Source organism: Syngnathus leptorhynchus, chromosome 3 (genome assembly GCF_054491065.1).
Source record: "Syngnathus leptorhynchus isolate UIUO chromosome 3, UIUO_Slep, whole genome shotgun sequence".
NCBI lineage: Eukaryota > Metazoa > Chordata > Actinopteri > Syngnathiformes > Syngnathidae > Syngnathus > Syngnathus leptorhynchus.
This window is the reverse complement of record NC_141197.1, coordinates 1740286-1767010: the sequence shown is the minus strand read 5'-3', so window position 1 is coordinate 1767010 and position 26725 is coordinate 1740286. Positions and strand designations below refer to the sequence as shown.

The following is a 26725-nucleotide window of genomic DNA, read 5'->3' as shown; positions in this document are numbered from 1 at the left end:
AGATGATTCCTCTGGATTCCTTTGTCAGTCAGAGTGCAGATGGCAAGATGGTGCCCATCATCCCTGGAGGAAACAGCATCCCTCTAACGTTCTCCAACAGAAAGGAATATGTGGAAAGAGCTATCGACTACCGGCTGCATGAAATTAATCGTCAGGTGCGGATGTTCATTTGGTGACTGAGCGTCATGAATGATCATGCCTGAACGTTCAGAAATGAGTGTAAGAAGCGTGTCACCAAGCCCTAATGAGGTGCAACCACTGCTCCTGTCAGGTGGCGGCCGTGCGCGAAGGCATGTCCTGGATCGTGCCAGTGCCACTGCTGTCCTTGCTGACAGCCAAACAGCTGGAGCAGATGGTGTGCGGGATGCCCGAGATCTGCTGTGACGTGCTGAAGAAGGTGGTGCGCTACCGAGAGGTGGATGAGCAGCACTCACTGGTGCAGTGGTTCTGGCAAACCCTGGAGGAGTTCTCCAACGAGGAGCGAGTCCTCTTCATGCGCTTCGTATCGGGGCGCTCCAGGTTGCCCGCCAACACGGCCGACATCTCGCAGAGGTTTCAGATAATGAAAGTTGACAGGGTGAGTGCATCAATATTGTCAATTAGGACTCAACCATTTTGTAAAATATTTTGCTATTTGCACCCTAGCTTCAGTATTACAATTTAATATGTGATTATTATTTTTTTATGTTCTTCCTCCCAAGTATTTTTCAGTTTTTTTAAATTTCATCATTTGTGTGGCAAAGGCAGAGCTGCTTCTTATTATGAAACATCCATTATTTATTACAAAAATTACTGCACAGTCATGTATTGCATCAATAATATTTTTAAAAGCGTCAATCAAATTGGTGACATTTTTAATCGTTTATTTTCGCAAAATATACTGCAGCAACGTGGTCCCTCAATATTGTTCTTAACAAAAGATTAAGAAAATGGAAAATCTGATCAATTATTCAGGAAGTGAATTACTAACCAACTAACCAAAAAGATTAAAAAAACAATCCAACAATAGGTTGGTGGTGTATAAACATATGCCAGTAAATCATGAGTCAGATTACAACAACAAAAACAACTACAAAATAAATGAATTAAATTGAAAATTAAACCACAAATAATCTGTGTCCTAATCACATCAATTTGTCATGTTTCATGACAAGGTAAACATGGGTAAACATAGGTAAAGATGGATTTCTGTTCGAGGTGGGTAGAGGGAATGCCTGTGAAAATCCATGTATAATTGAAATGCATTGTGGGGAGAAACAATTTTTTAAACCCCCCAGATCTTCAAAAACTGCTAATAAACCTCTAACAGGAGCTCTCCACCAAATATTGAGTTGCACTGCCCCTAACCAAAAATTTTCCCAATTATGCCTTTGCAATTTGACAATAGCATTCTACTACATTGCAATGTCAATTTAAATTTGATTAATTGTTCAGGCTCAGTGTGAATGTTAACATTTGGTGTCAGTTGGGTGATTGATGGCTGTCTTTTGTGTCGTCCATGCAGCCGTACGACAGCCTGCCCACCTCCCAGACTTGCTTCTTCCAGTTACGTCTGCCTCCATACTCCAGCCAGGCCGTCATGGCCGAGCGGCTGCGTTACGCCATTAACAACTGCCGCTCCATCGACATGGACAATTACATGCTCTCTCGGAACGTGGACAATGCTGAGGGCTCTGATACGGACTACTGACGCTCATTTAAAACGCATCTGAGCGCCACAAATGTGCTGGCATGCACAGATTTTGCTGAATGCCTCACAAAGCCTGAGATCCATTATCATCATCATCATCATCACTGCACCAGTTTAGGAACTGCAGCGCAGATAGGCCACATTTTACATTCATTTATGTATTTTCAAACAGCACAAAGTTTATTTTGTCTTTGTGGCTTAGGAACTATTTTTAATGACACAAAAATCTTCACAAGTGCATTTTGTGTGTGTGCGTGTGTGTGTTTTGTTTTTTTCCTTTACTCCGCATCCCATTTTTGGGGCACTGCATTGAGTTGTTTATTTGTTTGAAAATGTGCATAGGATATTGAAGAAGGAAGTTAGGACAAATATATTGTGTACATTGTGTATAATGCTTCATGACAAATTCCTTGCTGTAACATCCATATTTATTGTTTAATTGCCTGTACCTTTTTTCAAAACCGACAAACCTACAATAAATGCTGCAGAATGGATTTTTTCAATCTTGATTTTTTTCCCGCCTTAGACATATACAGTATTTGTTAATGTCTCTTATTAGTCAATGCAATTTACTGTGATGTGATATATATATATATATATATATATATATATATATATATATATATATATATATATATATTTATTTATTTATTTTTTTATTTTTTTTTAATTATTTTATTTCTAAATAATCTATCTTATTGGCTTCTATCACAGTGGTATCCAAAATATTAAGCACAACAGTTAAAACAAAGTGGATTGTAAAATGTCAATGTGGTAAAATATCTTCAAAACTGTCCATCTTGACCTTGTCCGTGTCCATCCGTGAATAATTCAAGGCAAGAATTTCCTTACAGGGCTGTTGCAGATAGGTGTATTGACAGCCACGCTCACAGGCCTTTCTTTTAAGCGTACTCCATAGATGATAATTGATGACTTTCAGTTGTTTTGTCTGGTTAATCCTTTTAAAATTTGTCCTATCAGTCAACTTTTTTAAGCTTAGACATGTTAAAATGCAAAGCTTGCACCAACCAATTCATCATTTGTTAAGATGTTTGTTTGCCTTCACCAGCTGCCACTTATTAGCTTTTGAACATGTTCTACTGATGGGTAGATATGCTATGAGGCTGTAGAGCAGCGGTTCCCAACCTTTTATGCACCACAGATCAATTACGTCAGACAATATTTTTACGGACCGGCCTTTATATAAATATATAAATAAATAATAAATGTTTGATTAAAAAAAAACGCATAAAAATAAAACTCACTATTAAGTATCTGCTCCATAGCTTTGCGGGCTCGACTGGGGAAACATATTACGTGACCGGGACGTGCGTCTTAACCTGAATTAATTGATCGATAAAAAAAAACAAAAAACGTATTTTTGACAATAGTGGTACCACTCTGACCTCTGCTGGATATGATCATTGTTCTGTGGGTCCTTGGCTGCCTTGACCGGTCATTTAGTTGTATTTGTGCCTTTGGTGGAGCCTTTGTGGTTTTTTTTTTTTGTTCATAATCTTTGATTACAATTTTTGGAAATATATGGCCTTTTTTTGTCAATCAACCTGGTCTCCACTGTTCTGCTCTGCCCACCTGGTAATCAATCATTCCTGTGCCTGCCATCACCTAGATCCACAGCATGTAGCATCCATTTCTGTACTATACACATTTATGAATTTTTATTTATTTACATGGTTAAGGTACAAAATATCCCAAAGGCCGCATTTTTGGGGAAGAATAATTTATTGGAAAATTAAATTCATATAAAAATTTTTTTTAAAAGAGTTCCATTAATGTAAAGAAAAAGCTTATCTCAAACATTTGGCCTGTCTTGTTTTTTTTTGGTTAGAAAAACATCCACTTCCACACCACATTCCAAAGCTAAAGGTACTTGGACTGATGAAAGACTTGAACGCTCCAATTTGAACATTTGAAATAGTTGCCAAAGCATTCCAAAAATGTTTCTATTCTTTTGTCATACCAGTTGAAAGTCCTTCAAATGTAAAGTTGACTATATAAAACTAAATGAAGAAAGTGGATGAAATGCAAACTGAAGCCTCATGATCGCCAATTAGTGAGCATTTTATGGAGCTTATATATATCCTCACAGTTAGGAGGGTGCGGCTTCAATTGACCACTCCAAATTGTCCCTAGGTGTGAGTGCGAGTGCGAATGGTTGTTCGTCTCTGTGTGCCCTGCGATTGGTTGGCAACCAGTTCAGGGTGTCCCCCGCCTACTGCCCGATGACGGCAAGCGGTTCGGAAAATGAATGAATGAAAGAATATATATATATATATATATATATATATATATATATATATATATATATATATATATATATATATATATATATATATATATATATATATTTAAAAAGTACTGTCAAATCTTCCTAATTTCTACCTCTGTGTAGTCATTGTCAAAACCTAATGTGTATTTCCAATGTTAAAGACAAAAATCAAGTTTTTGACTTGACTTGACTTAATAGCCATTCTACAGTCGCTAATAATATCAAAGTCATATATATATATACATATACATATATATGGCTATTACACCTCAAAAACTTGATTTTTGTCTTTAACATTGGAAATACACATTAGGTTTTGACAATGACTACACAGAGGTAGAAATTAGGAAGCTTTGACAGTACTTTTTTTCACTACAAGTCTTCATTCTTTGATACTGTACCTGTAGTTCTTTTGATGTATAAACTTTCATTTAACACAATACTAACAAAAGATGTGAGACTTTCTTCACGCATTATCTGATTTATCAAACAGTATAGCTTGAACTGCAGTTGAGCAGGCCTTAATGTCAGATTTGTCTTGGTCTGTATCGGCTGGCATCGGCATCCTTGAGTACGCGATATCTTAAAATTACTACGCCTCAAATTACTGTCCTACTAGGACAGCTCAGTGGCCTAGTAGTAGAGTGTCCTCCCTGAGACTGGAAGGTTGTAGGTTCAAACCCCGGCCGGGTCATACCAAACACCATAAAAATGGAACCCATTGCCTCCCTGCTTGGCACTCAGCAATAAGGGTTGGAATTGGGGGGTTAGATCACCAAATGATTCCCGAGCGCGACACCGCTGCTGCTCACTGCTCCCCTCCACCCAGTTGCTTCTAAAATTAAGTCCTCTAGCTCTTTTGGGATGTCAAACTGCAGCACCTCACGTGTCTTGAATCACACCAGTATCCACGGCAACCAGCCTCTTTGCTGTCTCTTCTTGAAGTGAGGTTACTCTTCTTGGCCTTTAGTCGTCTTTCCAGACAAGGAGAGCTCATATTTAAGGGGGGTGTCGCCTGACTGAGACGACGCGGCGGACCTCTCAGGCGGTGTGGAAGTCAGTACTGGAGGAGACGAGATTGTCCTGGGTGACACCCTGACTCAGGCTTCGAGGGCCAACTGTTAACTCTAAGCGTTCTAGGGAGCAGACGGGTGAAATGTGTAGACGTTCAACCTGGTTGCACGAGTCGCAGGTGACCCACGACACATCTGAAGAGCAAACGGATGCCGGTGACGACGGAGCACTGCTGTGGCCCTGCTGGACAATTAAGCAAAAAGATTGTCACACATCGAGCAGTGTCCACCATCATCTTTTATATGGGACTGTTCTTTGAAACGTTATTATGACCCCCATTCACAAGTAGTTCAATGCAGACAGACTTACAACTCAGACAATAAATTACATCTATGTAACAAATATAACAAATACCTTTTGCTTCTTGGATGGTGGGCTGTAATGGACCTGATTTGGTTTTATGCGAGGGAACCAAATTTGGAGCATATCTTCTATTTTCATAATGATGCTGAGAAAGTGTCCTCTAGAGAAGACCAAATACAATGAGTGACGATGACATATTTTAGTATTTGGTTTATTTATTTTTTTGCTAATGTTGTAGCCCATAAGCGTCTTTAGCCCAGTTTTAGGGGTACGTAAGTACTCCCAAAATAAATCCAAGCACCATCAAAATTTCAGATTTTATTTACTGTACATCTCTTTATAACATGTTAAAACCACACACTTTAAAAACAATGATCAATATTTTATCAACAAATGTTCAATAGAAATGAGGACATTTCATTTAAAACACCTGCGGCTCGTAGCCTGGTGGGGCTGATGTATGAACAAAACAGGATTTCCCTCAAATTCTAGCTGGCACGGCTTATAGTCCGGAAATTACGGTACTTTGAATGCCAAGGCGTGACTACTGACTCGCTCAATGACTAGATGCCTGTCATTCCTAAAGTGTGTGTGTGTGTGTGTGTGTGTGTGTGTGTGTGTGTGTGTCTGTGCGTGTGTGTGTGCGTTTTGAGTAGTAAAAAGTGAAACCGCCAGTTTCTTCCTGCCAATCAAATGCGCCCCTATCAGATTTGTCTTGGTGACAAAACCCCTACACCTCGTGGCAACAGCTGAGAGTGGGCGAGGATTGAGTGGCTCGGGATGTCTCACCAATGGTGATTACGTAAGCCTCCTAAAGCCTCTGACATAACATTAGCCTCTCTGGCTTTATCTGATTGGTGGATAACAAGAAAACGCACAAAGACTGACTCAAAAAAAAAAAGGCATGTGTTCTTGACGTCTGCATTCCTCAGCGTGTCTTTGATCACATGGTTGTAGCAGATACAGCAAGAACAGCCATGTTCCGTTCGACATAAGAAATGTGACTGTGGCTCCTATTATCTCCACACACACATGCACACACAGACACACATTCCTGGTTAGTTGCCATTCATTTACAATGTATTAGTTCTTGTCAACATCCAGAGCTCTATTGCTGCATGGAACGCACATCATCATTGGTTTGTAAAGCTTGTATTAAATGCAGACATGCAATTATTTCCCGTGTCCTCATTAATATTTATTGTACATAAAGATAAGTATATCATACCCTGGAATACTCTGTGTGTTTTTTAAGGTTAATAATTAGGGATGGGAGGGCGGCTCGGTGGTGCAGTGGGTAGCATGTCCGCCTCACAGTTAGGAGGGTGCAGGTTCGATTCCACCTCCGGCCCTCCCTGTGTGGAGTTTGCATGTTCTCCCCGTGTCCGCGTGGGTTTTCTCCGGGCACTCCGGTTTCCTCCCACATCCCAAAAACATGCTTGATAGGCTGATTGAGCACTCCAAATTGTCCCGAGGTGTGAGTGCGAGTGTGAATGGTTGTTCGTCTCTGTGTGCCCTGCGATTGGTTGGCAACCGGTTCAGGGTGCCGCCCGCCTACTGCCCGATGACGGCTGGGATAGGCTCCAGCACGCCCGCGACCCCCGTGGGGACTAAGCGGTTCAGAAAATGGATGGATGGATGAATTAGGGATGGGTTTTTTTTCTTCAGACCAATACCAGTATGAGTACTGAGTAGTCACTGATATGAAGTTCTGATACCACTAGAATTGTTAAAGAATGGTAAAGTATTTGCTACTATTGATAACTAGTAACTGATTACAGGTTTCCCTGGTATGCCAAAATCAACCAACCCCCCCCCAAAAAAAGGAAACAGACAAAAAAAACACTTGAATCTGAATTTCCCCCATCTTACGAAGAATTCAATGTTTACCAGACTTAATAGTAATAGTGGGCTAGAGTGTGAGATTCCAATATAGAACTCTGCATGAAACTTTCTCCAAATTTGGCCAACCTAATATTACATGTGATTAATTTTGTTAATCTGTTGGATTTACCCCATGTTAGGATTTTGCAGGACCCCCATTATTCTCTGGATACGGTCCATTGCAACCCTCTCCTGGAAACTGCTAAAACCTGTGGAGAGAAGACAAGTGTGCCGTGAGCGTGGAGGAGTATCAACTGCTAGTTTTTAGTCCTACAATTTCTCCTGTGTAATAGGGTGGATTTAAAACCAACTAATCCCTATGTTAATTTATTAGTGACGTTGAAAAGCAGAACATTTTGCTGTCAAATCAACATCATGCTTCGGAGCTTCAGCAGCACTATCGACCATTGTTGTCTTTACAGTTTTCAGTTACTCACGAATCTGCCATATTAAAAAAGAGACACTTACGTGTCGAGTATCTGCCAGATTTCAAACCTCGTAGGATGGATGACAGAGGCTGTATATAACACTGCAAGTCCATGCACTAGGTGGAGAAGATGAACCCATTAGCAATTTAGCAGGGCACCATTTGAAGGGTTGTGTAATAGCTACTTGGAGAATATGGGCCCATTCCCAGCAGAGCCCAATTAATTGCTTCCCACACCTAACTATGGGATTAGTTAGTCATTTGCACCTACGTAAATAGGGCTCAATCTGTAGCTTTATGTCAAAGGTGTATTGATTTCCAGCTCCATGTGATTGATTAGTCATTTACAACTGTTGCCATAAAGCGGTATTAGCCCTGCGTTAATAAGGCGTGAACGAATGCAGGTACTTCACTGAGGGGCCTCCATTTATAGCTGACAGAAGCCAATAATAGCAGTAGGCAGTAATAGCAATCAATGACATCACGTGTCGCTTACCGGATTGGCACATGGGACAAATTTAACTATTCCCATTTTTGTCCTATTTTTTTTCCACATCCTCTTTCACTCACTGATAAACTCACCAGTTACTGTTTTTGTTCTCAGGCCAAAGCAATGGAAGCAATACTTTGGTGAGATCTTGTGTCAACTTGTTAGCAAAGGGACTCTTGAAGTGAGTTGAGGAGTTTGAGTAGGACAAAAGTAGTGCTTTGTCACCAGGCAATTAAAACCCTTTTTGGGGTGGCATGTCAATTATTTGGGCAAGGGTTTGGTGCCTGCACTGTATTTAAAGAGGTATGTTTGCAATGATGTGTTCAGTGTGTCCGCCTACTACTTTAAACACGGTATTCTGATTAATATTGCGTTGGTGGAATAAAAATTAGAAAGATGAATCGACCTGTTTTCATCCATCTCAGAGGACGATCATTTATTCAGTACCACCCCTGCAGTCAACTGAAATAGACGTGGCTTCGGGCTCACATTGCAAACGGCATGTGAGCAAACACAGAAAATCTGTGAGTTGACGTTCTCAATGCAAATAATTTAGCATCAAATACAGTAATCAGCATGGGAAAATGGAGCATCAAAATGGCAGCCTCTGGAATCATTCTCCTTTTATTTTTAATATTGTAAAAAAATTAAAAAAAAAAAACCTCAAATTTCCCCCTTAACTGTTTAGAAAATTAATGAGCATTTTGGCTCTAAATTATTAGTATTATGCAACATGTTTTTCCATTAAATAGATGCTATGGTCTCACCTTCAATGAGAAAAGTTCATTTAGAATGTACAGTTGAGGATGAGCACTATGTTCATCTAAAGTTCTCTTTCTGACTGAAAGGCTCTTCGGCACAACACAAGATGTCCCTTGTTTGCAAACTGGGGTATCTCGCTTAAATGGAAATACCGTGGCGGTCACTTCACAGTTTGCAGAGCACGCACAGTCATGTTGATCATCACAGCTGCTATTCCTCCTCCAGAAGGCACCAGAGTCAAGTAGGATGTTGGGAGATTCCCTCAAAGTAGCAGTTGAGGATGATGCTTTGGTCTGCACCACTAGGGCCTCTGCATTCTGAGGACTCAATCTCTTGATGCAGTCACTGCTGTTTTCATCACCAGAGTCTGAGGGTGATGACATGATGGAAGCAGACTCTCAGCCAGTAGAGAGCAGTACTGAACTGTCAATCAAAAACAATAAATATCATTACAAAAAGATTTCTGGGTCCAAATCATTGTGCTGCTTCTTGTTGCCACAAGGAGCTAATATAATACAAACAGACAGACAGACAGACAGACAGACAGACAGACAGACAGACAGACAGACAGACAGACAGACTTCTACTACTGACTCAGTAAGATGTAGTAGTAATTTTTTGTAGAGGATAAGAAATATATGCCTGTGAGTGTTATTATATTATTTTTCTATATGTGTTGCTACACCATTGGTGTTCAAGTATTCCCTTCTTCTAAAACCAAAGTACCAATGCTAACTGTTAGCAGGTTATGTTTTGCATTGCTTGTTAGCATCATGCTGGGCGGACTTTCCTAAGGCACAGCTATGTGGTTGTTTTAAATACACAATGTGTAATTCTCTGTTTTATGTTTAGTTGAAGACGAAACCAACTATGAGTAGCACGAAAAGCCTCTTTTTTGGTTAATTGCTCATGGAGGAAAATGCTGTTTATTGTGAAGTGAAGAGTAATTGAATAATCTGCCACCATGTAGAGCTGGTATCTCAAGTCAAAGCAAAAATAATCGGCCAAATTTCCGAGAAAATATATAAATAACAATTGCAGAAGATTTTAGTTTTAACTACATCATACATTGCTCAAAATATATTAAAAAAACAGGAATTCCATAATTGTTTACGTTGCTCCCAATTTAAGGTTAAGTTCCAGAATTAGCTCTACGCATTTATGCAACATTTTGATGAAATAACTTCTCTTTGAAAGTATATCCCTGAAAACAAACAATAAATTGAATGTTTTATTTATTTACTAACAAGTGCCTAGTGAATTAATAACCTTGTGTCAAGGAAATGTTGACTCTTGAACTCAGTTAATTCAACATCCAACCAAGTGCCCAATATGAGACTGAATGTGATATCAGTGGATTAAATAACTTTTCTCCAGCCTATTAGTCCTCTCCTCCAATGGGCAGGTCGTCCAACATTATGTAAGTAAAAACGAGCAAACACTTGGGCTTGCTCCCTTTCGCATGCCGAGTGCTGATGCAACGTTATGTGTGGACACAATCATCCATCCACTGTACCTTGCTGCAGTGGCAATGCCGAACTGCACCATCACTGTGTGACTGAATAATCACTGTTGCGCCTTTACTTAACAGTGCCCCGTGAGTCGATTGCATTGCTTTATTTATTTATTTATTTATTTATTTACTTACTTGTCTATCTATCTATCTATCTATCTATCTGTCTATCTGTCTGTCCGTCTGTCTGTCCGTCCGTCCGTCCATTCATCCGTCCATCCATCCGTCCATCCGTTTTCTGTACCACTTTGTCCCCACGGGGGTCGCGGGCGTGCTGGAGCCTATCCCAGCGGTCATCGGGCAGTAAGCGGGGGGACACCCTGAACCGGTTGCCAGCCAATCGCAGGGCACACAGAGACGAACAACCATCCGCACTCGCACTCACACCTAGGGGCAATTTGGAGTGCTCAATCGGCCTACCAAGCATGTTTTTGGGATGTGGGAGGAAACCGGAGTGCCCGGAGAAAACCCACGCGGACACGGGGAGAACATGCAAACTCCACACAGGGAGGGTCGGAGGTGGAATCGATTATTTATTTATTTATTTATTTATTTATTTATTTATTTACTTATGTATTTATTTATTCAATATTTCAAACAACCCCGCAATTCACGAGTAAAAGCAGGTGAGCCGGTGGAGGATGGAGGCAGAGCGTCGAAGCTTACCCGGAGTGAGGCGTGTGTTCCTTCCGCCTGGTACGCCGTGTTTGGCGACGCGGGCAGTCGGGTGGAAAAAGCAGCCTGAGATCAGCACACTGATCTCAGTCATCCGGCGTCGCGCTGGCAGACAAATAGGCAAGCAGGGCGGGTGACTCCCGTTTAGCCCGTGGAGCCTCTCCTCGCGCAACGTGTCCGAGAGGGGAGGGGCCAACACATAGCGTACTTGCTTCAAAAATAAAACAAAACACGGAGCTCGGCGGAAACAAAAATTGAAGTGAACACGTGACCACTCTGAATGTTTTTGTTGTTGTTGTTGTTTTAATCCAACTCTACGAGTCACAACCAGCGCAAAACGTGACGAAGATTAAGCGTAATAATTGTCCACTGAATAAGCAGGACGGACAGCTAATTGATATTCATATTATTGTGTAAATTTAAATGACACAACAAGCGACTGGCAAAATTCCAAGTGGGAAAGCGATACTGAAAATCGTCTAAAAAAAAATCCAACAATGTACTTTAATGGACTTAATTGCTGTGCTGCCTATTGCAAATAAGCAGATACACAACAAAACCCTCAGAGGATATGATTTGATATGAGTTTCCCCAAGCTCTGAATTACACAACCAGACTAATAAATGATGTAATATGTGGACATTTCACATTAAACTGAGAGTGAGCGAGAGATTACATAAGTGTTTTGAACCGTATCAAAGTCATATGGTGAGAGAGAAGGCTTGCAGTGAAACACTCTGGGATTTTTACACACAGTCATTAAGTTCCTGAGGCTGTGAAACATGGAGCAAGTCAAGTAATCCAAGGCTGGCCGGTCAGGAGACAAATCCGTCCCACTGCAAATGCCCTCGTTTTGCGAGAAAGTGCTTCTTCCAAACATGACATGCTCTGCACAGTGGACATACCTTATGGTATCTGATGCCTTGAAAGGTGGTCTTACTATTTCAGTAAACCATGCATACACTGTTTTAAGATAACTTGTGCAGGATTTAGCAAACCAGCCGTAGAATATTGTAAGGAAATAAATATGAATATGATATAAAACGTGTCATTGTAGCAACATCACAACTTTAAATAAACATTGTAAAATTATATTCAAAGTTAGTGTAAGGTGTACTTTGTTAACAAAATGACAAAACTAACCCAGATTAAAGCAGGCTCCGAATTAAGATATGCGGTCATATTTGCATTGAGGGATTCAAATCTGGTATTTGCTATAGAGGTCAAGCAGGGAAAAGGCTAAATCCAATCATCAGAAAAATGCCAGTTCTATATGAAATGAAGTCCATGACCAGACAAGTACAAACAAGGGTTGCTTTCTGTAAAAGGAGACGGACAAATATAAATGGAATAGCTTTAACCACAAGAGGTTTGGATTTAAAAATGAGGACACATTATCCGACAGGCTAAAACCCTTCATTTGCACTTGTCACACAAGGACAGAGGCAATGTGATTTGTTTTGAAATTTGCTGCAAAATTGCACTACCTACAACTCAAAAAGGCCACTTATTTTTTTAAAGCAGCCATATCATGTTAAATAAACTTTTTGGAGCGTTTAGCTGTGTCGTAATGCTAGCTACTTACAAAAAACACCCTCAACGTTTCTAAAAATTCTTTTTTTTTTTATCTTGTTTTAAAAAAACTGTGAAATATGACTTGTGACTTAATATATGCAGCTGACGACGAACACACACACAGACAGACACACAGACAGACACACACACACACACACGGTGGGGCAAAAATCACGTTGTATCACATCAACAAAATTAGTGCCATTGTATAATTAATGTATTTTTTTTCTCTTTCTTTTTTGACTTTTTTTACATGATGATTAGGTTGAACAGCATGTGAATTCTCTTTACTGCAACTACTTTTGCACCCACGGATGGATGCAAAGATTTCTATTGACCTCCAAAAACTTTTCACAGCGTGTTAGAAAGATACAACACTGGAAATCATTTTGTAATATTTATTTATTCATTTGTGCATTCATGCAGCTCTCTTGTTTGCGTACTAGATCAGCAACGCTTAACCAGTATCATGTGGCACAATCTGATGCCGTGAGAGAGTGAAAATAATCCAATATCAATTATGTTGACAGAAAATAATTATTTCCTAATTTATATTTACGAACGGATCTTTGTCAATTTATGCCAACCAGGTGTAGTAGCAGACAAAATATTTAAATGCTCTTCGATTGGATGACTGAAAGTACATACCGTAATTTTCCGACTATAAATCGCATTTTTTTTCAGTTTGTCTGCAACTTATGGTTTTGGTTTTTTTTTTTGACAAATTTTTCAAAATTAAAAAATCTGCGATGTAGTGAAACCGTGATAAATGAACCGGGATGTAGCAAGAGATTACTGTCATTTGAACTGCAAGTGGCGTCACCGGTGCCGCGCGGCGGTTGTTTACATAAAGGACAAAGGATTCAATCACGGGATGACGAAGATGACGAAGGGCCCCACGTTTGAAGGATTTAATGATTTGGAGTGACAAGGTTTGAAAAACCTATTTATGTTATAGTTATTTGATATATTTTATTTCGTGGAGCAACTTGTATATGTTTTTATCGTTACAGTTCAGTAGTTGTTGGCTCGTTGAACTCTTGTTTTGTTAAATAAAGAGCTGTTTACCAAACCCACGTCTTTCCTGGTACTTTGTTACCGCTACAATATAGTTATATACTAGATCTGGGCGGCGCGCGCGTGGCGTTGTTGACATAAAGGACGAGGAATTTGATCGATGGATTTAATGATTAGGAGTGACACTGATGGTTTGATAATAGTGTTGTTATATGTTATTTGAAATATACTTTATATATCGTTATATGGGTCTGTGGAATAATTAGAAATGCAACTCACAACGAGTCCGATGTCAGCGGCGCGGCGCATATGTGGCGCATACGCGGCATTGTTTACATAAAGGACGATCGATGGATTAAATGAATTGGAGTGACACAGATCGTTTGATAAACGGGTTATTTATGTAGTACTTATTTGAATAACTCTGAATGTTACGTCATGTCCGTTCTCAGCTCCTCGTTTGTGTATATGTCACGTTAGCATACCATATCGTTTAGCCTGCTGTTGCTGGTTCATGTCTGTTTTTGGTGTTGGATTTTGACAAATAAATTTGCCCCAAAAGTGCCATTTTGGTGCGACTTATATATATATATTTTTCACTTTATTGTGGATTTTATGGCTGGTGCGACTTGTACTCCGGAGCGACTTATAGTCCGGAAATTACGGTAATTACCTTGGATATCCTCTTTTTGTGAATTGTTTTCCTAACTGGTGTGCCATAATTTTTATTTCCAATGTGGATTATGTGCCTTGTTGGCTCAGTAGAGATTGAGAGATACTGAACTAGTAGATGACAACCAAACAAATGAGTAGAAGAAGAATGAGCCTCCAGTTTGGACCTGAAATAAAATATGCACATTTTTAGTATTTAGTCTGAATGAAAGTAATGTGCAGGATGAGCTTAGTTCTAAGATACAATTGTATTCCTTTATAATTGATACATTCTAGAATAGGGGTGCCCAAACTATGGACCTGGGTGCAGCTTGAGGCCCACTAGCAGTTTTTATTTATTTTCACAAAAACTAACATTTGACGCAGCTCTTGTTTTTTTGCCACATAATATGTTTGACTTTTTACGTACATTGGGCAGACAGCAAGGCAACAGAAGACAAGAAGTTCATTCTCATCTCTCACTTCCTTGTTTTCTACCAATCACACATCATTTGGTAAGACGTGTTGGCATACTGACCCCTTCTGGTACTAGCGCCAATACTTAAAGGTGAAGAATGTGAATGTGGTCATTACATCCAATGATGTTTTGCATGCAGGCTTTGGAGGCAAAGGCAAAGGTTTGGTCACCCCTGGTCGAAATGAAATCTTCGGATATCTGCTTACTTGAGCAGCTCAACCTACTCTGAGATGGAGAGGTGATGGACTCTAATGAGAAACAGTGGTCCGTTAGTCACAAGTGTCACTCCTACCTTGATGTAGAACACAAACCAGACAGACTCACCTGTCACCATGGCCAGCTCAATGGTGTGGTCTGAGAACTCGTGAGGTTTACTGACAGAACACACGTGACTTCCAATATCCTTTGTTTTCACTCGCTGGATGGTGAGTACGATGCCACCATCTGTGTCGGTGATGGAGTAGCCGACCATACAGTTTTGAAAGGTCTTGTGCTTGATGTAGTGACATAGCAGCTCATTGTGAGGACTCCTCCACTGTACAGACAGCTGAGAGGCGAGGGTGTTTTCATGGTAATGGGCACACAACAGTGTAATGGGCTGTTCTGGTTTACAAATCACTTTGACAAAACTACCTGCAGACAGAAAATAACGTGGATGTTTCAAGTTGCAATATGTAACATTTGGTGAGATTCATTGTTTTTATCAAATGACAAGAAAATACAATTTTACCTTATCTCACAAGCCAAATCTCAATGAATGAATTCTTTCAGGTGAAACTCACAATGAAATCCTATTTATCTATTTGTTGTGTGTGGTGACGTTTTACAAATTCCATAGCCATTTGGAATCAGCTCAACGGCCAACGAAAATATATTGAGAAAACATAAACACAAAACAAAGAGCAGTGAGTGCAGTTTGTGTCCCAGAACTTACCTTCACCCATCAAGAGTAAGCGTGTGAAAACATAGAAGAGTGCACCCTTCCAAGTCAGTTGAAAAGACGTTTTCCACATTTGGTAAATGTTTTAACTACTATATAGGCTAATAGAATCAAACAACTAGAGCACAAGGTTATTGGGACTAGCTACTGTATATTCATCTATCACTTTTGTTTTTACTGTGTAGGATCAGTTTACAAGCTTCGTGCAAGCAAATGGATTGTGTCTATGGAAATCAAGCTTGAAAAACACTCCCAGAAACATGACTGAAACTCAAAATCAATGTGGCTGTTGAACTCCCAGTTTCTCTCATCACTGTGCAGGTATTTAAAAACATTCATATGAACTTATAACAATTTCGTGTTATAATTCCCCTTTGGACAGGTAAGAAATGAACTAAAGAAACCTCTCCAACACATCCGTTTAATGCTGCATTAATTTACAGTTTAAACATGCACATGTAAGAAATGAACTGAAGAAACCTCTCCAACACATCAGTTTAATGCTGCATTAATTTACAGTTTAAACATGCATAGAAAATGGACAGATGTGATTAAAGCTCCTTGGAAAGTACAATACTTATCTCAAGACACCCTGCAGAAAGATACACAGGCTTTCAGAGATACTGTACGTGCGCACACCAACATCATCAGGATAATTTACATTTTTATAAGAATTAAAGCAAAAAACATTTAATACATAAATGTCTTGACACAAACTCCAACTCATTTACAAACCTCCATAAACACTTTTTTTCTGTACTATACTTGATCGGGATTCATCAAATGAATTATTATCTTATTATTAAATAAAGTATGTAATAATAAAAAATATAATAATAAAAACAATACATAAAATGAAAAAGATATAAACAAAATATATGATAAAAACTTTAATAATAAAAGTAATAGAAATATAATAATACAAATATTATTAAATGATTTCTCCATTGTTCGCAAAAACATGTTTTTGATCTGAGTAGGTTTAATTAAAGGTTAAAAATTAAAAGTTAAAAATTAAAGGTCAAAAATTAGAAGTTTAAATTAGACGCAGTTTCAATGTGCAGCAATAGAATGACAGAGACAGTGAACCAGAGTAGGTGTGAAATATCAACAAAAATGAAAAGTTGAAATTAGAAGCGGTTTCAATGTGCAACGATAGAATGACAGTGAACCACCTCGTAGTACAAAAACTTTACGCTTATCATACGCTTTATCGCTCAAAAACTTTACATTTATCATAGAACATTCTTGTAAGCCATATACTGTATAAGTGTGAAGTGTGTTGTGCTGAAAACACCACCAGTGGTAAACTGAGGTCCATGAGCCAGCCAGTCTGTGTGGGTTTGTATCCAGGGATAAAGTCCTGCTGGATCTTTGTCATTTCACTGATTTGAATCCCAGCATGGGGCTCAGCATTTACAAATTCACAATTTTTGGTGGTGGTGGCGGGAGGGGGGGGGGTCACATTTCTAGTTATATACAGTGGCTGACTAAAACTATTGAGACTAATTTGCCTTGTTTGTGTTGAATAATTCAACAACTGAATATGGCCATGCCCGATGCATGGTATTGATTTTGCTCTTTATATCTGTGATGTTTCACAGAACATTAAATCATCCATAAATCCAAACAGAACATCTGTGTTCTATATCAGTCTGTGTTCAAAAACCTGAAAGACTTTTCTGCCACCTGGTCATATCTTTAGGCATTTGCAAAGTCTGTGTACAAAATCAAGCTACACTTTTAGTGATGTTGCAACTTTGCTATAATTATATAGTACTGTCTAATTAGGAAATAATTGAGTGTCAAGTAATTGAATGATACATCAAATAGGTCACGTGGCTAAGCCAAGACATTCATTTATCCAGTAATTTACTGTTTATTTCACTTTTACAACCACTGACCTTGTTGTTCTGAAAGGCAGGGTTTCCACTAACACACTGCAACATTCTGATATACTCCATGTGTCCTTGGTAGCTGCTCTCCTGGCAACAGGCATCAGGCGTCATCTTATTGGGGTTGACGAACCTGAATAGACTCACGTCAAAGTCCTCAGGGCCGCTTACTCCACAACAGTCAAACTATACGCACATCAAGACATACAGGGGTGAGGATGAGCATCAGAATAAAATACAAAACATTACAATGCATCTTCATTTATATAGCGCTTTCATGACAGTTAACATATGTACTTAAGAATATAAAAAGGAGAGAGGCGATTTCAAAAAAATGCTTTACTGTGGTCATGATGGCATTCAACAAATATTTCATGCAGACATAAAATGCTGATGGTTTCATTCCTCGAGATGGCACTATTGTATTATCCCCAAATGGGCTTATGTAATTTTTATTTATGAGTGTTTGAGAGGAGGGATGTAAATTCGGGGCGATGTCAAAATGAAATACTGTAACTGCTACATTTTTGCTTCTGCAAATGGCCAACATTTTTGGACATTTTAAACTCAACTATACATTGGTAGAATTAACTGGGAGAAATATCAAGACAAGAAGGCATGATGACGAGAAACAGACAGAGGAAACAGAAGTGCTTCAACATGAGTTGCCATAAATAGCCGTAACAACGTGACATAACTGACGTCATAGGAGGTAACAATAAGGGGCAAGCTTTTGTGTTGAAGGAATGAGGAGAGAAGCAGTCTGTCAACCATTACTTTAAAATATCAGTCATGTTTAGGCAACAACCCCTTTTAAAATATCTCCAAATGAAGTCTCACTCATGATTGTAGCTTAAATGCATCAAACAAAGTGTGACTCACAAAAAGTAAGAGACATTTGTTCTCGCGTATGGCTCCACAGCAGCCCAGGAAACCAGCAGGAACAATATTGCGCCGATGGTCAAGATGACATAGGCGCCCGTGAACAGAAGGGGCTTGGCTGCCACAATTTCTCTGAAGCCCATCGGGTCCACCAGCACCCAAACACCAAGAGCTATGAAGGAGCTGCCTAGCTGGGAGGGGTAGACAGTTTTAAAATGTATATCACCTTTCTTTTTATAATCTCGGCGGATTTAAAAAGATGAGGAAGTTGAAGATGAACATCAGGTACTTCCTGCAGCTGAGGCAGTCACCCCCATTGCTGAGCAACTATGCACATACAGGCGCATTGATAGAAAGTAGCCCAATTAGTCAAAAATGACAAAATACCTGAAATTACTTAGGTCAAAGAGTTGCACAAAAAAACAGAAAAACTATTAAGTTAGAGCTATTTCAAGGACAGCAAAATATTTTTGTTTCTGTTACAAATGTGCCGTGATGAAATTCTAACTATTTCTGTCATGAAACTGAAAATGCAAGATTTACTGGTCTTCAGTCAATTTGAATGATTTTAATACACAAGGTACATTGAGCTATTAAACAGTTGAACCTTGGACTATGAATTTTATTTATTTCGCGAACCGAAACCTTTGTGAACTGAGGTCATGGTTCCCATTCAAGTGATCGGAATCTGTTCCAGCCGCGGAATGGCATTTTATTTTATTTTTATATAAATGTGTGGTTAAAAATAAATAATGTGCACTACACTAATAGGTAAAAACACAATTCATGATTTTCGAGTACAGTAAGTTTACTATGTTCACAGTGGTTATTGCTAGCCCTGAATGGCCACCACTTGCGACAATGCAGCGCTTTTGTGTTGCATATGGGACGTGATGGCATTTTTGGCAAAAAAAAAAACTCCGAAAGCTAGCCAAAGCAAAAAGACTGATATTTACGCCACCCAAGAAATATTGTATCTGATTTAATCCGAACCTCAGATCATCAGTAGCTCACAATGTTGTTGTTTTTTTTTAAACAGCAGTGATCTAGCCAGGTTGAAAGAGAGCCACTTTCATAACACTGGATATCCTGAGTTTAGACTCATCACGCGCACGACACCATGAATCTCGCTTCGTAGTCCACCCCTCCTGGCAATACAAGTGTGTCTGAAGGGAGATGACTGAAACATGAGTAAGAGGGTTGACAAGAACAGGTGGAGATGAAAACCTAATAAGCAGACAAGACATGAAACAAAACTAAAAATATTCAAAACAATATTAATTCCCACAAAGACCATAACACGCTCATGCCATCTTCATTTCATGCATTTTATACTACTAATCTCAGACAGAGCAAATGAAGATCTCTCCATTCTATTGGCACAAATTTAACCCTCAGCCTCATTTCATTGTAATGATTTAATTATTTAAATGGATAGAATGAATGGGTTGAAATTATTAATAGGTCTCATTTATTTCTCTTAGTGAATTTTAGGACATACACTTGAGAAACAAACAAGACAAAACAGAAATGCTGAGGGGAGATTCTTAAATTTGTCTTCTGAGCCAGTAGAGCAAGCGCTGAGCAATAAAAATTTCCTCTGGGCTCCACTGTACAGTGAAACACATAAACAAGTCCAGCCAAGCAGACCTGTTAAAAATGTCCTTTCAGAATCAACATTTTCTATGGCATACATTTTCACAATTGGTCAAAAGAATGCCCTCATATCTATTTAAAGGACTACAAAGTCAGTGAAGCTGTTCAGCCGCTTTCTTTCCTCGAGCAGTCACAGGATGCACATTCGTTCAAGAGCTGCTATCGGGCAACAACTCCACGCCACAAACATGATTGCTTCCCTTGTATGTCTTTTTTGCCCTTTCCGATGTACCCGACATATCCCATTATTTGTCATCAAATATTTACTAGAAGTGGTGCAAAGCATGCTGGGAAATGCATCGCTACAATATTTTCTAAACATTCTGTCAAGACTATGTAAAACGAGTATACATCAAAGAGCGGAATGCTTGACTAAAATTGTAATTGCTTTTCATTCATAAATTGAGGGTTCTCATTTAATGAGCTCTGGATGTTTTTATGGTTCAAAGCATGAAGCCTTAAGAAGCAATCTAACAGTATTCGATTCAAAACTAGGGTGCAAGGTGACATTTTTCATTGTCGTTCATTTTGACAAACAAAACAAAGTCAAAAACATTTCTGCTTAAAGAAGCTGAATTTGCTGATTCTAAAAAATCTAAACTGATTTGAAAGTTTTTGAAGTTATGAATGTGGTGCAGATGGTTTCTTTTAGAATTTTCTGCTTGGGTGACAGAAGACTTCCACTGTTCACTTGATGTGACGAGACAGGCAAATGCAAGATAACAGTGGCAGCAACAGTTGTTGTCACTTGTGAAGATGGTAGTGTGTCCCTGTGGGATCATATCACACATGGAGGGACATTGGCTGCATGTTGATGTGAGTTGGGGCCCTCGGTGAGGGTGTGAAATGGACCAACTGTGTACTAAAGGTCCCTGATGGTTTTTACCAGCTAGAAATGACATAAACCCAGCCACCTGGCTCATTGAAGGCAGTGACACAGTTTGGGTGGAATCCATTTATTTCTCGTGGCTCATGTGAGACTTCTTTTTAATGCTAAAACCGTGCAGTCAAAAGGTCTGAAAAAACAAAAAAAAACAGAACTTCAAATCTTGACTCCATTGAGGGAATTCACATACAGGGAATAATCATATCAGGAACATTAGTCTCAGGTGTTGATCATTTTTAGTGAATCTCACAGTAACGGTTTTTACTTCTCAATTCTTTGTCTGACTGAAAGCTTTTAGCTCTGTGTTTATCGAATTTGACCATTTTGTGTGCGGCTCTTATTTGAATGAAGTAAAATGTTAAATGCTCAGCGACCACATGCTGGCTTTATGGCTGCCAGGGCGCTTTGAGAAATTGCGTACTCTGGGTGAGGTCAGTCCGAACACAGGGTAGAACTGAGATTCATGAGCATGTGTCCACCTTTAGCACATATTGAAGCAAATTACATATGCAAAGAACAAAGAAATGTAGTACTTTTTCAAAATAAGAAATTAAAGGTGATAATTAAGTTCAGATTTGTTTTCAAATTCTTTTTTTTTTTTTACATGGGTTCCCCACTTTATTATTTAACACAATCAAACAAAGCCAAATTTCTAACAAAGTTAGCACACATCAACATAAAATGCCATTTTAATTGATTTTATATCAGAAAAAAAACATTCATTTACATTACATAATTTACATAACATTAAATTAAAACATACAGTATTCATAGCAATAGCTCTTGAGGTTTTTCACGTACTTCAATGCTTTTTATTGAGATTTTATAGGATTGACCAACACAAGTACTCCATCACTGTGAAGTATGGAAAGTTATCTTACTTCATATGAAGGACAGAAATTATCCACGGTTGTAAAAATTGTAAGCAAATAAAAATCAGAAAATGTCTTGTGGAATCTGTATTTTGCGTCTCAGTTACAGTTGCATGTCATTTGGCTAATGTCTATACCAGCTTTGCACATCTAGACAGTTGCTGATTCTTCTTTGCAAAGCGCATCTGTGAAAAGCAAATTCAACCATTCTTTAGTCTTTCTTTGCTACCATTTAACCATTCTTTAGTAGCTCTGGCTTCAAGTTTAGGGTCATTGTTTTGGTGGAAAATGAATCACTTTGCTCGTCTCAAATGATTTGGAGCCTCTAACAGTTTTTTTTCTCAGGGCTGCTATTTAGTTCCATCTATCTTTTCATCAAGTCTGAGCTGCTTCACTGTCCCAGCTGAATAACATCCCAACAGCATGATGTTGCCGCCACTATGTTGCCAATGGAAATTATCTGAATGAGCACCAATAGTTTTCATACACAGTGTTATGCATTTAGGCCCCCAAAAAATCCAATCTGGTCTCTTCAGACAAAAGGATCTTTCCCCACATTTGTGGTGTCCACTATATGACAAATGGGAATTCTTAAGGGTGGTTCTCAGAAAGCATGGGCCAGCCAGACAGTCAAATGCTGACCCACTTTATTCCCTATACAGTCAACCACCAGATTTCACTGCATACAGTACAACATATATAACAGTGATTCTTAACCTTGTCGGAGGTACCGAACCCCATCAGCTTCACTGAATCCCTCTTTAGCAAAAACCTTTATTGTTTTACTCAAATTCAAGACATCAATGTTTTTACTGGTGCACAAAATGAGCTGTGCATGAACATCTCCTTGTTCAAAGAACAAAACCAACACGATGCATGAACACAAAACAAATTACATACCTGCAAATCAGCATGACTTCTGCTGTTGCCTTTGCGAGACCAGTTTAGATATGCATCATCACAAATTTACACGATAAATCAGGTATGTTTGGATCGCCACAGTGGAGGCTCTGGAGCCTGCCCCGTGACCAACTCATCGAACACCTAGAGTTCGATCGAACCCAGGTTAAGAACCACTGATATATTATGAAAAAAATACAAAACGTTCATGACATGCTATCATATGTCAAGTCAAGTCAAGTCAAGTTTTTATATAGCCCTAAATCACAAGCAGTCTCAAAGGGCTCTGTCCTCTGCATTTAACCCATCCCCATGTGATTTTGATCCAGGGGAGAGGGGAGCAGTGAGCAGCAGCAGCGCCGCGCCCGGGAATCATTTTTTTGGTGATCTAACCCCCCAATTCCAACCCTTAATGCTGAGTGCCAAGCAGGGAGGCAATGGGTTCCATTTTTATAGTCTTTGGTATGACCCGGCCGGGACATGTGACAATGTACATTGGGCAGACATGGGCTTTTTGTGACAGTGATGGATTGGTCCGTCCATCTGTCACCGACAGATGCCCATTTTGTAGACAAGTGATGAGAAAGTTGAGAAAAGATGAACTGAAGACAGACGTGGTGTTTCGACCATTCGTGTAATCGCTCCTGGGTCAGGTACTGAATAAATAAATTCTTGCTTACCTGCAGGTGATAATGGCTGCATTGCATCACGTGCACTGTGTTGCGCAGCGACTTTTCACTGGTCTGCAACACATGACGCGCACACGTCAGAAATTGTTGCTGTGCATATATATGTCGCACCCTTCATCCCTCGTGATTGGTCCTTTTAGTTACATGCTGCGATGATGTAGTGCAACGTCACCACAAGGCCTCTCTAATTGTAATTTATTCAACACCACAGAGGTGAGGATTCGCAGCACATTGTTCATTGCTGCTGCTTAGACGCATGCTAGCTTAAAGTGTGTGGCACGTGTAAAGAAACCTACACATGTACCTGCACACAATGACACTTCCTTCTTGATTGATTTCGCATTACAATTAAAGGCATTATCTAGTCTTCTAGGTCCCTTTGTTGTAGCAGGCATGATGTCTAGTATTAACACTTTTTTACCTGTTAAAAAAGTAAAGTAAAAAATGCGGAATTTGGGTTACGTGCTCCCTCTCTTTCGAGCTACCAAAAATACCACACACAGTTTTCCGCTTTACCGGTTGCTTAGTGGTGAACTGTTAAGAATGTTCACATGAGGAAGATGTTATAAGCCTCTTCTTGCAAGAAAATACTGCCTGTTCGTCAAACATTATATTAACTAGGTCAGACATTGTATTTTACTTAAAAAATAAAATCATTCTCCTATCAAATTCAGTCAGTAAATCAATCAATCAATCAACCAATCAATCAATCAATCAATCAATCAATCAATCAATCAATCCGTCGGTCAATCAATCAATCAATCAATCAATCAATCAATCAATCAATCAATCAAACTCGAGTGTTTCCTATTGCAAGTGATCTGCACAGTGTTCATCCCTGCTGGTGCTTGATGTATAAACCCCGTTGGGCCTTTTGTGGTAGGTACTTTGAGCATGAACGACTTAAGAATGCAAAAGGTCACCTTCTATGCCTTGTGATGAGCGTGGCAGTGGGAGGGGGTTGTTTATTTTAGTTGTTGTGACGGAAAATGAGTAATAATAAATGGTAGGATTCAGAAAAGAACGTATGCTTCAGGTTTCTCGTGAAAGATTTTAAACTGCACATTTTTACGTGGTCTTTAATTGTGGCTAGCCTAAAGCGCACTTGTGCAATAATCTTGCTGTCTAATCAGCATCTTGCTATGCCATACCTGTGAGGTGGACGAATTATCTCGGCAAAAGAGAAATACTCACCAACACAACTTGGGTTTGGGCGGTGTTAGGGTTGAATAGATTAGGTTGATCATATTATGTTGGAATGTAATCAGTAATAATTAACCTAAGCTTGTCCTGTCTTAACAAAGTAGTAGAACAAAGTGCTAAGATCCTTTGCACTGATTGACCAACTGTAGAAGACGCAATCAAAGTTGTTCTGTCTACTCAACATCGTAAAACAACCCCTACTATGATGTGATCAGAGGCCAGGGGTTTCACCCCCACCTTGGCCACCACACATGTAAATTGTCACCCCCACCTTGGCCACTCTCACCCCCACCCTTCTTCTCTCAATAAATACTGTCTTGCATGAATGCAACGGCAGACTTTGTTCGGACATTGCTGTATCTACAGTAACGAACAAATTCTCCACTTGCAAGTGTTCAAAGGGCATACTGTCTCCCGTGTGGTTCTTGCAAAATAAGTTAGAGTCGGAACATCTCTAACAGGCGGGGTTATGAATAATATCTGATAGAAACTAACCTTTCCTCTACATAGAAAAAGTTGTACATTTCTGAATTTTTGCCTCACTATATCTCACTCTCAGATAGATGGACAGACAGACGGACGGATGGATGGATGGGATGTGTTCCAAAAGGAGGGATTTATGGTAGATACTGTATGTCCTTAAATATGTCTACCAAAGATTTCGGAAAGTCATTTCTTACTGACATTGTTTTATTTTGGAATACACTTAATACATTTGCATTTTTAATATTTTTGGAAAATCAGAAAAACATCCATACATCCATTATTTGACTTGTTTGACCATATCTCAGAAACCCTGCACTGGTTCCCAGCCCAGGGCACACATAGACCAAAATACACACTCACATACACACCTAATGATTATTTAGAATGCTCAATTAACCTACCATGCATATCTTTGCAATTTGGGAAGAAACTGAAGTATGCAGGCATGGGGAGAACATGCAAACTCCACATAGGAAGGGGGGATCCAGAATCCAACCCCAGTGCATGACCAGTGCGTCACCGTATCGTCCTATGAGAAAAACAAATACCACAAACATGAAAAGTCCATCTGACTTGGCCTTGAGGACCTGTCACATGCCCGTGCCACAGGACACTCAGCTGGCAACTTCCCTCAGCCATGCCCCTATAAAAGTGAGTAGATTGAAAAATGTACTGAATCTGTTGGCTGATATCACCCGTCTGGGGTGTTCTGTGAGCGTGTGAGCAGCCCAATTTTTTTTTTACTTTGTTTACTACTTTGAATGATCTTGGTTTGTTAGGCTGTGTTGGACATTTTGAGTGTTTTCTCATGACCTTTCTTTTTCTGTTTTCTTACCTCATTTGCATCTCATATCTTAACGAGTGTGTTCCAAACAAAATGTCCAAAATGTTTGAGCAACCATTTTAAAGACATAGATAAAGCAAAATATTCTGGGAAATTAAATGCTTTTCTACCGTCATATAGACAAAATTTCAAAGTTTTCATAATTTTAGGGATCTATCTGTCTCTACTCATGGATGGATGGACTATTTACTAACTTATGCTTTCCTAGATTTTGTATTCTGCACATAAAGTCCTTACAATATTTGTACAAAATTCTTGTTGAAAATAAGCTTATTGGGTGTAAAGGCTCATCGTTAAATAAATATACTGTAATTTTGCATCAGGAATTCCTTTGAGTTTCAACAATTTTTTAATTCCTTCTACAAATTTCAACTGCAATTCTCCTTCCTGTTTGCCACCTCAGTTAAAATTCTAAACCAAGAGGTGAATTGGAATTAAGCGATCATTCTCGATTCTCAATTATTTTTCATATGAATGAGTAAATACAAGCACTCAGAACACAGGCCTTGTCCTAAGTCAGAAATAAAAGTGCTACTGTGCTACTGCTAATTGTGGTAGAATGTATCTAAAGTACATTTTTTAACAAAGAAAAATCCATCCACCCTCCAGCGCTTATCCGGAGTCAGGTTGTAGGGGCAGCAGT

The 26725-nt window shown here is 39.2% G+C and overlaps 1 protein-coding gene and 1 pseudogene across 7 annotated transcripts in view; one reads left to right on the top strand and one right to left on the bottom strand.

Annotated features, from left to right (window-relative positions):
• The window catches only part of herc1 (HECT and RLD domain containing E3 ubiquitin protein ligase family member 1), a 102495-nt gene extending 100317 nt beyond the window's left edge, over positions 1 to 2178 (top strand). For all 6 annotated transcript variants that reach the window (XM_085906843.1, XM_085906846.1, XM_085906842.1 and 3 more), the window contains exons 77-79: positions 3 to 155; positions 272 to 577; positions 1505 to 2178. In XM_085906843.1, the coding sequence (XP_085762969.1) occupies positions 3 to 155; positions 272 to 577; positions 1505 to 1690 (645 nt within the window). In that variant the 3' untranslated portion in view covers positions 1691 to 2178. The remainder of the gene's footprint in view (positions 1 to 2; positions 156 to 271; positions 578 to 1504) is intronic.
• A 2528-nt stretch (positions 2179 to 4706) lies between these two features.
• On the bottom strand, positions 4707 to 11310 carry LOC147058829 (uncharacterized; annotated as a pseudogene). The gene is made up of 6 exons (XR_015065692.1): positions 11100 to 11310; positions 8926 to 9343; positions 7710 to 7785; positions 7372 to 7450; positions 5409 to 5517; positions 4707 to 5237 (listed from the first exon to the last, which is right to left on the bottom strand). The product of XR_015065692.1 is annotated as an uncharacterized LOC147058829 (transcript).
• Between the last annotated feature and the right edge of the window lie 15415 nt (positions 11311 to 26725).